At 41.3% G+C, this 12780-nt stretch overlaps 1 protein-coding gene across 2 annotated transcripts in view; it reads left to right on the forward strand.

Moving 5' to 3' along the window:
• The window catches only part of EDARADD (EDAR associated via death domain), a 118840-nt gene that overhangs the window by 64846 nt on the left and 41214 nt on the right, over positions 1–12780 (forward strand). Inside the window, exons 2-3 of one of the 2 annotated variants that reach the window (XM_073557533.1) lie at positions 2470–2528; positions 3336–3375. In XM_073557533.1, the coding sequence (XP_073413634.1) occupies positions 2470–2528; positions 3336–3375 (99 nt within the window). Of the gene's footprint in view, positions 1–2466; positions 2529–3335; positions 3376–12780 lie in introns of both variants that reach the window. The other variant, XM_073557532.1, reaches the window with a different exon arrangement.

Genomic DNA, 12780 nt, shown 5'->3' on the forward strand with positions numbered 1-12780 from the left:
GAGTCAGTGTCTCTACACTCCTAACGATCCCTAGGCCGGTTCCGCACCGAGCGCCGATCAGGATACCTAATATCCCTAGCTCGCCCTGCACCTAGCCCTTTCTAGTGAAGTGGACGGTGCAGACACTAATCCCACCACTGCACTGAAACACACATAAGGGAAAGTGACAAACAGGGAACACCACTTAGCTTTGCTCTGTTGCTAATGCTCCCAGCAACAGAGTCCAACACCTGAGTGCATCTTCCGCCGACCGTGTCCAACACCTGAGTGCAGCTTTACAGCAACAGCGTCCAGCACCTGAGTGCCGCCTTGGAAAAACAGAGTCCAGCACCTGAGTGCAGCTATCCAGCAACAGAGTCCAGCACCTGAGTGCAACTGTCCAGCACCTGAGTGCAGCTTTCCAGCAACAGAGTCCAGCAACTGAGTGCAGCTCTACACCATAGCTGCCACTCCATCAAGCTTTGCAGGAACTCCTCACTGACACCATAGCTGCCACTCCACCAAGCTATGCGAGACCTCCTCACTGACACCATAGCTGCCACTCCAGGACTCTGCCTGAGCTGCCCGGGACTCTCTCTCCTCCAGCTCCTTCCTTCACCAAGGATGGTTGGAAAAGACCAAAAATATCACCAACAGTGAGTGAGCACAAATGACACACCTTTATTGAGCAATCACACCTGTTAGTGATTCCCGTGCAATAGCACTAACCACCACCGGGGGCAAACTAGAACTAAAAACACCAGTGCAATGACCATAGCGGCCACCGGGGGCAAAAACCAACTCCGAGCACACAGCTCAAGGAAAAAAAAGGTTACTTTGTGCATTTATCTGTCAGATCCAACCTGGATCATGAAAGGCTCCCTGCATAAACCTAATTATATCTGATAGCTAGCTCTTTGCAGCAAAACACAGGTAAACTGTTGGAGGGACAGCAAGTTTCAGCTATCCTAAAGTTTCACTGAAACATGTTGCTGTCGCCTAGTTGCATCCGCATTGTTAGTGCAGCACCACCTAGCAGCAAAGGCAGAAGTAGGAATGTGTTCAGACATGGATGTGATACTTACAATAAGGTCTATTGACTGTACCACAGGGCTCTGTCCTGGGCCCTGTATTGTTCAACATCTTTATCAACGATTTAGATGAAGGAATTGAGGGTAAACTGATTAAATTTGCTGATGACACAAAGCTAGGAGGGATAGCTAATACTAGAGAAGAGAGAGAGAGGATTCAAAAAGATTTAAATAAACTGGAGAAGTGGGCAGCAACTAACAGAATGGTTTTTAACAGGGAGAAATGCAAAGTACTACATCTGGGCAATAAAAATGAAAAAAGCATATATAGAATGGGAGGAATAGGGCTAAGTGACAGCACATGTGAAAAAGACTTGGGTATACTAATAGATCACAGACTGAATATGAGTCAACAGTGTGATGCAGCAGCAAAAAAGGCAAATGCAATTCTAGGATGTATTAACAGAAGCATACAGTCTAGATCACGTGAAGTCATTATTTCCCTCTACTCCTCTTTGGTCAGACCTCATCTGGAATATTGTGTCCAGTTTTGGGCACCACATTTTAAAAAAGACATCAACAAACTGGAGCAAGTTCAGAAAAGAGCGACCAGAATGGTGACCGGTCTGCAAACCCTGTCTTATGAGGAAAGGTTGCAGGATTTGGGAATGTTTAGTTTGCAAAAGAGAAGACTGAGAGGAGACTTAATAGCTGTCTACAAATATCTAAAGGGCTGTCACATTGTAGAAGGATCAACTTTATTCTCATTTGCACAAGGAAAGACTAGAAGCAATGGGATGAAACTGAATGGGAAGAGACACAGATTAGATATTAGAAAAAACTTTTTGACAGTTAGAGTGATCAATGAGTGGAACAGGCTGCCACGAGAAGTGGTGAGTTCTCCTTCAATGGAAGTCTTCAAACAGAGGCTGGACAGACATCTGACTGGGATGATTTAGCGAATCCTGCTTTGAGCAGGGGGTTGGACCAGATGGCCCAGGAGGTCCCTTCCAACTCTACGATTCTATGATTCTATGATTCTGTCATGATTTCCAATTTTTTTACAACTGTGGTCAATTTGAAAAAGAAATGACCATCTAGATTCTTTAACCCAAGTTGGATGATGTCTTGGTTGTTCTACATGAGGACAAATGTGTCACTTGGTCAAGTGTCAAGATACAAGATCCCTTTTATCAAATACATAATTTATTAGTTGACTGATGCAGAGTCCACAGTTTCTGTACTTATGTTCTTGGTTTATGTTCTTTGTTTAGTTACTGTAAATACATACAGAAAATAAGACTATTAAATGCTGTATGAATTATTCTTTAAAATGACTATGATATGATCTTGTTTTAGGAAATTACATGAAGAATTATTGAACAAGTTTCTGGTAATGATTCCAACATATGGACATTGAGTTTTGCTGGTGTTTCATCTGACATTGTTTTCTCAGCAGATCATGAGGCCAAAGAACCAGTTGAGGACACTGAGCCTAGCACACTACTCTTTGAAACAGTAGGTAGAACAATCATTGATTTATTTTCTTATGCACTCCTGTACACTGCTATATACTGGTAAAAACATCCAAAAATGTCCACCACACGGTACCTGCATATTGTCTACAGCTCGCCTAAGCATTTGTTCACACGTGGAGTTATTTGATGCATTCTTTTGTGTGTGGCGTGTTACGGTAACAGGAAGCTCAATGAGATTTCTAAAATCTTAATCACATGTTGCATTTTTCCTTGTGTTTGTCAACCTATATTGCAATATTTAAAAAAAAAAACACGACATGTCAATTCTTTTAACATTTTTACTGCAGTTTTTCCTTATTGGGTATGTGCACACAGAGTATTTTTGCAAAGTTTACAAAGTTTTTGAGTTTTGCGTTTTTAAGAAAGATTTGGAGAGTTTTCCCTCAAAAAATTCCTAAAAAAACCTCATAGCCATTTTTAGATGAAAAGGAATTTGCAGCAAAAAAGTGCCAAAAAACACACAAAAAAACTGCTTTAAAAACAATCAAAATTTTTGCCACAGTTTTCTGGCCATAGTCTGCATCAAAAAGCTACGTGTGAACATAAACTACCTATCTAAAAAACAAAGTATGAGTCTATATTTTTAACATCTGTTTTTACATTCTTCATAACATAATCAATAAAGTGGCTCCAGAAAACATTCCAGATGGCTTTTTTTGTCTCCATCATAAATTTTTGACTTTTTTTTTTCCAAATGACAACATGAAGCTTCCATGTGGTCTGGTTATAGACTAAGAAGTGGAATTTGTGGATGCCATAATATTTTTGTGTTGTCTATTTTTAACAGACAGAGAAGTATCCAGTCCAAGACACAGCTCTTCCAAAAGGTAAGAAATCCATGACTACACCCAGCCTCACCCAGGTCCACTGGGTCCGCTGGGGCTGATCATCTCTTTATTTGTTGTTCAGATTTTCATGAAGATTTATAGAACTGAATGTTGAGTCACTTTTTTGAGAATCATACAGTCAGGAAAAGCTTAGTTAGATATAGCAATCGTTTCATGTATCATATGGATCATTGAGTGGGATATTTGGTAAATTTGTGGGGAGGCGCACACAGAGGCGTACAGCATAATGTGCCTTGCCTGATTCATTGGGAGGCATGGAGTACTTTGTAACATTGTATCCCATAGAAAATGTCGATTCTGACAACTCTGCTGGGGAGAACTCATTTATGCTGAGTACTGTGTATATATATACTGTATATATATATATATATATATATATATACATACATACACACACACAGGTGCTTCTCACTAAATTAGAATATCATCGAAAAGTTAATTTATTTCAGTTCTTCAGTACAAAAAGTGAAACTCATATTATATAGAGTCATTACAAAGAGAGTGATCTATTTCAAGTGTTTATTGCTGTTAATGTTGATGATTATGGCTTACGGCCAATGAAAACCCAAAAGTCATTATCTCAGTAAATTAGAATACTTTATAACACCAGCTTGAAAAATGATTTTAAAATCTGAAATGTTGGCTTACTGAAATGTATATTCAGTAAATGCACTCAATACTTGGTCAAGGCTCCTTTTGCATCAACTACTGCATCAATGCGGCGTGGCATGCAGGTGATCAGCCTGTGGCACTGCTGAGGTGTTATGGAAGCCCAGGTTGCTTTGACAGCAGCCTTCAGCTCATCTGCATTGTTGGGTTTGGTGTCTCTCATCTTCCTCTTGACAATATCCCATAGATTCTCTATGGGGGTAAGGTCAGGTGAGTTTGCTGGCCAATCAAGCACAGTGTTATTATTGTTTTTAAACCAGGTATTGGTACTTTAGGCAGTGTGGTCAGGTGTCAAGTCCTGCTGGAGAATGAAATTTCCATCTCTCAAAAATATCTGACCTCAAGGTGACATTCTTTCATTGCGTCATAGTAGAACATTGTGGAATAGACTTTCCATGAAATATTATATATTGCCAGGGGTGATGATGTGTTGACATCATGTTCCGGCCATATCTGTTGCTGAAACCTAAAGTAAAATCTGTCATGAACACCACACAAGGCCATTGTGAGCTTACATAACCAAAGTCAAATTTGTCAATATATAAAAGTCTTATACAGAGAATTTTATCTCGGCTTATTGGTGGAAATAAGACATTCTCAGGATATAATAACCAATGAATAATGTATAGTGTGTCTAAATATATTGAAATCAGCGTTCCCAATTTCCCATTAACAAAACATACTGAGTACTTCCTTTAGATTTGCAGTGTACTCTGGGCAACATTTTAACAGGATGAAACAAGTATACAAAACCATAAAATCATTGTAAATTTGCTCGACCTTGATCCTACAACCCATTTTCATTTTAAGTTTGCATTTTTTTTATTTTTTTCCTGCTCTTATTACAAGAGCCATAATTTATTTTTATCTTTCCTTCAATATAGCCATATGAGAGCTTTTTTTTTTTGTGGGGGGGGGATTGCTTTTACAGTATTCTTTGTATAATAAAGATGACTTGGAAACACGGTTCTGCAGGTCAGTTTTATTGAGGTGATTCCAATCTTTCATAGATTTTTTTTCTAATGTAAGCTACAAAAAAAATTAGAAATTTAAAAATATTATTTTGGTTGTGTCTCAATTTTTCGGTAATAGAGTTGAATGAGGGCCTTTTTTTTGCATGATGAGCTGATGGTTTATTGATACTAATTTGGGATATATATATCATTTTTAATTGCATTTTTGTGTGGAGGTGTGGCAACCGAAAACCCACAATTTTGCTGTTTTCACTTTCTTTCTCTTCACAGCATTTACCAAATGGGTTCATTAATTTTATTTTAATCAGATTTTATTGGTTATACATAACAAAACAAAATATAAAAAAAAAATCTTCATTTGGGCCGCGCAGGGCCTCATTGCATGCAATAACCAGAGAATTATAACAACGGTCTTGTAAATCCAAGCTGATCTCAGATGCATTTAAGATAATTCATACACTATACTCTTGTCTCTGTATTATGTTAAAGATATATCAAGTAGAGAAGAGGAAAAAATAAAGACAAACAAACGGAAAACATACCACAACATTGGTGAATATCGCTATCTAAGAAGGATATATAGGGTTAATTAATTTTAAATATTGATAGATCAGACTTTTACGAATGTAGCGATACCAAATATGTTTACTTTTTTACATTTATTTATTTTTAATGGGGTAAAGGAAATGATTCAAATTTTTAATAAAACTTTTATTTTTCACTAGACGATTTTCATTTTTTTTACATGGGCACTTGAAATTGTCAGGGATTAAAGGGGTTGTCCTGCCCTTTGGTACAAGTCTTCAGGCACTATGTGACTGCAGACTTGTGAATCCTCACAGTGTGCACACTGCACGCTGTGATTATTCACCGCAAATAAGCGATTTACATACTTCCGGACACATTCCTACTAGACTTGTCCAGCCTCGTTTAGTACACTAACATTCATCAAGGCCGCGTCCATCTAGTCGACATGTGACCACATGTTTGTAAATCACATACTTGCGGGCACGTGCCCAGCGCCGGCACCAGAGGATCTTCACGGAACGCAGTGAGGATTAATAAGTCTGCAGTCACAAAGAGTGACTGTAGACTTGTACCCTAAGGCTGGACAACCCCTTTAAGGTGGTGAGTATAGGTTATGTTCCTAAGGGTTTGTAGAACGTACTTTATAAACTAACTTTTCCCAATAAATGATCTATAGAGTTATTATCTGCTAAGGGTGTGTAGTATGGAGAGTTAGGAAACACCAGCAGATGTTCAGGTATCGAACAGTCAGGATAAGGAAACTTTACCACAAGAAAATTCTAAATAATTTTGTAGTTAAATAAATTAGTTCTAAATTATTAATGTTGGCAGGATATCCAGTTATAATAGCTCACCTTATTATAAATGTCAGATTCGAATTGAACTTATCTTCGGGAGCTTTGTACAAATCACTTAATATCACGGAAGATTAAAGGATTTTTACCTGCACATAAATTCTAATGGGACATTCTCTTTGCAAGTTGGAATAAACAAATTTAATTAGTAATAGTGTTTGATAATCATTCGTAACCCCTTCATCTGTCTGGAAGTAAGCCATATTTTTCTGCTTTATGCCCTGGGGATGGATGGGAGGAGCTGCCAGGGACATGTACAGGCGCAGCCAGGCCCTTTCATCTGTCACTTAGACTTGCATGAACTTATACGTAGTATCGTTAAAATGTAATAACATGAATCTTTCGATCCAGATTTACATTCCTCTATTCCAGGGATGGGACTCTATTTTGTACTCAACTTAATAAATTTTTTTATATCAATCTTTGGACAATCTCCACTGACCTTTCTGTAAACAGTGTTGGGGATGACAGAAGTCTATGATATAATGCATGAATGGTTATTCCAACCTTGGCAATATTTTTTTTTTTTACAAAGCACAATATCTGCAGGAGTATTGTTAATATAGAGTACTATCTGAAGAGCCCGGCGCTGCCCGGGCATAGTAACTAACTATGGTTAGTTATAACAAAGTATAATGATCATATCTATATATATAAAGCTGAGTGTAGAGCCCCGCCCATTCCGCATAGCCACATTCACTATAATATTCAACATCATCCCGTCAGCCAGAGCCACCGGACTACTACCCCTAATATCCCACAACATCCCGTCAGCCAGAGCCACCGGACTACTAATATCCCACATCATCCTGTCAAAGCCACCGAACTACTACCACTAATATCCCACATCATCCTGTCAGCCTGGGGTCAGAACCAGAGCGCTGAGTGGAACAGTCCTAACTTCCATTCCAGAGATCCCTTTAAGAGAGGCCTGGCATCAGAACCAGAGCGCTGGGTGGATTTGCCCTGACTTCCATACCAATGATCCCTTTAATAGAAGCCTGGGGTGAGAATCAGAGCGCTGAGGGATTTACCCTAACTTCCATACTGGAGATCCCTTTAAGAGGGGCCTGGGGTCAGAATCAGGGCGCAGAGTGGATTTGCCCTCACTTCCATACCGGGGATCCCTTTAAGAGGGGCCTGGGGTCAGAACCAGAGTGCTGAGTGGAATTGCCCTAACTTCCATACCAATGATCCCTTTAAGAGAGACTGGTGTCAGAACCAGAGCGTTGAGTGGATTTGCCCTGACTTGCATACCAATGATCCCTTTAATAGAATCCTGGGGTCAGAACCACAGTGCTAAGTGGAACGGTCCTAACTTCCATACCGGGGATCCCTTTAAGAGAGCCTGGGATCAGTACCAGAGCATTTGAAGTCAATGGCCGTGACCTCCATACCGGGGATCCCTTTAAGAGAGCCTGGGGTCAGAACCAGAACGCTGAGTGGAATTGCCCTAACTTCCATACCAATGATCCCTTTAAGAGACCCTGGGGTCAGAACCACAGTGCTGAGTGGAATGGTCCTGATTCCATACAGGGAATCCCTTTAAGAGAGGCCTGGGGTCAAAACCAAAGCACTGGATGGATTTGCCCAAACTTCCATACCGGAGATCCCTTTAAGAGGGAAGATGTGCCTATGGGATGGAGGATGTGTGATAAGTATATGGGCACAGGAGGGGGTGATTCATTTCTGTCATGTGCACTCTGCTCCCTTCTGGGGGGCAGACAATGGCTGGGACCTTATGTTCCCAGGGATGCTAGATTTCTCCCACCATGTCAGCGTCTGCTGAGGTGTTGTCAAGTGGGAAAACTGTTACTCATAGCAACCAATCACAGCTCAGTTTCTTTTAAACAGCTCTGGTGAAATGAAAGATGCTTCATGATTGGTTGGTGATACGCACATACATAATAATAATATAATAATAATAAATTTTATTTCTATAGCGCCAACATATTCCGCAGCACTTTACATTTCAGAAGGGACTTGTACAGACGATAGACATTACCGCATAACAATAATCACATAAATCATAACAGATAGCAAGAGGAATGAGGGCCCTGCTCGCAAGCTTACAATCTATGAGGAAAAAAAAAGGTAGACACGAAAGGTGGGTGGTAACAATTGCCCTGATTGTTTGGATCAGCCATAATGTTAAGTGTGTAACAGTACAGACACGGAAGGTTGATAGATGCATAAATCATGTAGGAACATGATACGGGGAACCTGGTTATGGTAAAACTTTTGACTGTGCCACACAGGGATAGTTAGGTTAATGTGTGGAGGCGGTAGGCCAATCTGAATAAATGCGTTTTCAGGGCACGCTTAAAATTGTAGGGATTGGGGACTAATCGTATTGACCTGGGAAGTGCATTCCAAAGAATTGGTGCAGCACGTGTAAAGTCTTGGAGACGGGAGTGGGAGGTTCTGATTATTGAGGATGTTAACCTCAGGTCATCAGAAGAACGGAGGGCACGGGTAGGGTGGTAGACTGAAACAAGGGAGGAGATGTAGGGTGGTGCTGAGCCATGGAGTGCTTTGTGGGTGAGGGTGTTAAGTTTGTACTGGATTCTGGATTGGATGTGTAGCTATTGTAAGGACTGGCACAAGGTAGAGGCATAGGTGTAACGATTGTCGAGGAATATGATCCTGGCTGCAGCATTCAAGACAGATTGTAGGGGGGAAAGTTTGGTAAGAGGGAGACCGATTAGAAGAGAGTTACAATAGTCCACGAGAATGAATAAGAGAAACAGTAAGTATTTTTGCAGAGTCAAAGGTAAGAAAAGGTCGAATTCTAGAAATGTCTTTGAGATGCAGATAACAAGAGCGAGCCAGTGATCGGATGTGGGGGGCAAAGGAAAGCTCGGAGTCAAGTATGACCCCAAGACAGCGGGCATGTTGCTGGGAGTAATAGTGGAACCACACTCAAAAATGTCAGTGTCGGGTATAGGTATATTAGTAGAGGGAGGAAACACAAGGAGTTCAGTCTTTGACATGTTCAGTTTCAGATATAGTGAGGACATGATGTTAGACACAGCGTTTAGACAGCGTTTTCTAAAAAGGCAGGCATGATGTCGGGAGAGGAAGCATATAATTTGGTGTCATCAGCATAGAGATGGTACTGGAAACCAAATCTACTGATTGTTTGACCAATAGGGGCGTGTACAAAGAGAAGAGGAGGTGGCCTAGGACTGGTCCTTGATGAACCCCAACAGTAAGTGGAAGATGAGAGGAGGAGGAGCCAGCAGAAGATACAGTAAAGGAGCCGTCAGAAAGATAGGAGGAAAACCAGGAGAGAATGGTGTCCTTGATGCCGATGGGGCGGAGCATAGTGAGGACGAGCTGAGGATCCACCATGTCAAATGCTGCAAAGAGAGCCAAGAGAATTAGCATGGAATAGTGACCATTAGGTTTAGCTGTTAATAGATCATTAGAGACTTTAGTGAGGGCAGTTTCAGTAGTGTGTAAAGAGCGGAAACCAGATTGGAGAGGGTTGAGAAGAGAGTTATCAGAGAGATAGCTGATCAGACAGGAGTGGACCAGGCATTCCAGGAGTTTAGAGATGAAGGGAAGAATAGAGACAGGTCTATAGTTAGCGGCACAGTTTTTGTCGAGGGATGGTTTTTTAAGTATTGGATGTATGATGGCATGCTTAAATGAGGAGGGAAAGATACCAGAAGAGAGAGAGAGATGTTAAATATTTTAGCTAGGTGAGTGATGACAGCAGGGGAAAGGGACTGGAGGAGATGTGACGGAAATGGGTCACTGGTGCAAGTGGTTGGGCGAGAAGATGCAAGGAGCCTGCTTACTTCTTTTTCTGTGACTGGTTCAAAATCAGAGAGTGAGCTAGATGCAGTGAGGGAGGGAGGACAATGCATGGTATGAGGTGATTGGGAGATAATTTCCTGTCGGATATGGTCAATTTTTTCTTTGAAGTAATTGGCCAGATCGTCAGCTCGACGCACACACACACACACACACACACACACACACACACACACACACACACACACACATACATTCAATTTTATATATACAGTATACTGTAAATAAAATGTACTTATTTTACTTGTGTGCCTCTTTTCATCTCCTACATCCCTCTGTGCATTTAACTTCTCAGAGCAGTTCCTCTTTATGATAATACTGAGCGACCTTGAATAAAGCCCCTGGAGAATCCTGTGAGCCATGGCCCCTTGGTGAAAACCATAAAAGTTAAAAAAGATTAAAAGGCTAATATCTCTGGAATCCTATGGGGGATTTAAATAAATAAGAATCAGGGGATCAGCAAATAGAGCAAAAACTGTCCCCTTTTGACCTGGTGACAGAACATTATGTTAAAGGGGACTAAGATCAGCAAATAACAACTACAGGTTGGACTAGGAGCCAAGTGGGCACAAGAACAGTGTCAGTAACTCTGTGTGTATAAGTTAGGGTTCTGTTTTTTTAAATAGAGGGAGAATCATGGTGTGTCTATATCTCAATGTTCATGAATTTAGCTAAGACTAAAATGCTTTACCAAGTAGAAAGTGAATCATTTTTAAAATTGAATGTAAAATTCACACATATCTTCATTCTACATGTTACATAAAGTACCGTATGTACTCGTGTATAAGCCGACCAGAGTATAAGCCAACCCCCCTAATTTTGCCACAAAAAACTTGGAAAACTTATTGACTCGCGTACAAGCCTAGGGTGTAAATTGCAGCAGATACTGGTGAATTTCAAAAATAAAAATAGATACCAATAAAAGTAAAATTAATTGAGACATCAGTAGGATAAATTTTTTTGAATATCCATATTGAATCAGGAGCCCCATATAATGCTCCATACAGTTCATGATGGGCCCCATAAGATGCTCCATACAAAATACACCTCATATAATGCTGCACAAAGGTTAATAATGGCCCCATAAGATGCTCCATGGAATAATATGCCCCATATGCGGCTCCATAAAGGTTATGGCCCCATAAGATGCTCCATAGATTATGCCCCATATGCTGCTCCATAAAGGTTATGGCCCCATAAGATGCTCCATAGATTATGTCCCCATAAGATGCTCCATAAAATGCTCCATAGATTATGCCCCATAAGATGCTCCATAGATTATGCCCCATAAAATGCACCATAGATTATGCCCCCATAAGATGCTTCATAGATTATGCCCTATAAAATGCTCCACAGATTATGCCCCCATAAAATGCTCCATAGATTATGCCCCATAAGATGCTCCATAGATTATGCCCCTATAACATGCTCCATAGATTATGCCCCCATAAGATGCTCCATAGATTATGCTCCATAGATTATGCTCCCATAAAATGCTCCATAGATTGTGCCCCATATGCTGCCGCCACTGCTGCAAAAAAAAAAATGACATACTCACGTCTCATCGCTGTTGGCCAGGTGCTGGTGTCCTGAGCAGGCTGAGACACCGGCGCACTATGTGGGACAGGTGCTGGTGTCGCCGCTGGCTCAGGACCCAGCACCTGAGGTATTTAGCTGTCCCCGGTCCATCGCCGCTGTCTATCGCGTCCTGTCAGTGACTGTTCATGCAGCAGAGGGTGCGGTGTGCACTAACTACGTCATCGTGCCCTCTGCTGCCTAAAAGTCACTGACAGATGACACAGCAGACAGCAGCAAGCAGCGATGGACCGGGGACAGGTGAATATTGGATATACTTACCCCTTCCTGGCGTGGTCTCTGCAGCCCCGCCACTTCTCCCACAGTCTCCCTTCTTTCCTTCAGCGGTCACGTGGTACCGCTCATTAAACTCATGAATATGCGCATATTCATGAGTTTAATGAGTGGTACCACGTGACTGCTGAAGGATGGAAGGGATACTGTGGGAGAAGCGGGGGCTGCAGAGACACATCGGGGGGGTCAGTATGATCTCTGACACCCACGCTCCCCTCCCCCACCGACCCCCAGGTATATGACTCATGTATAAGCCGAGAGAGGGACTTTCAGCCCAAAAAAATGGGATGAAAATCTCGGGGTATACACGAGTATATATGGCATTTAAGCATTTCCACAGAACTGCAGTAATCTAATTCAGGGCTGGCTCCAGGTTTTCATGGGCCGCAGGGAAAGAGCCTCAGTGGGCCCCTTTATCACATATCACGATTCATGTTGCACAGATACAGCAGGGAAATATAGGGATAGTACAATGCCAAAGATTTCACTTCTTACATTACATGAGTGATATCTATTGTAAATGCTACAATAGCTCAGAAGCTCAACAGTATAGTGCTCCATACAGTATTTTGGGCACCACATAGTGCTCCATACTGTTTAATGAGCCCCATACATTGCTCCATACAGTATTTTGGACACCACATAGTGCTGGATACAGAATAATGAGC

This window comes from Dendrobates tinctorius, unplaced genomic scaffold (assembly GCF_039654945.1).
Source record: "Dendrobates tinctorius isolate UK_male_01 unplaced genomic scaffold, ASM3965494v1 ptg000250l, whole genome shotgun sequence".
NCBI classification, from domain to species: Eukaryota; Metazoa; Chordata; class Amphibia; order Anura; family Dendrobatidae; genus Dendrobates; species Dendrobates tinctorius.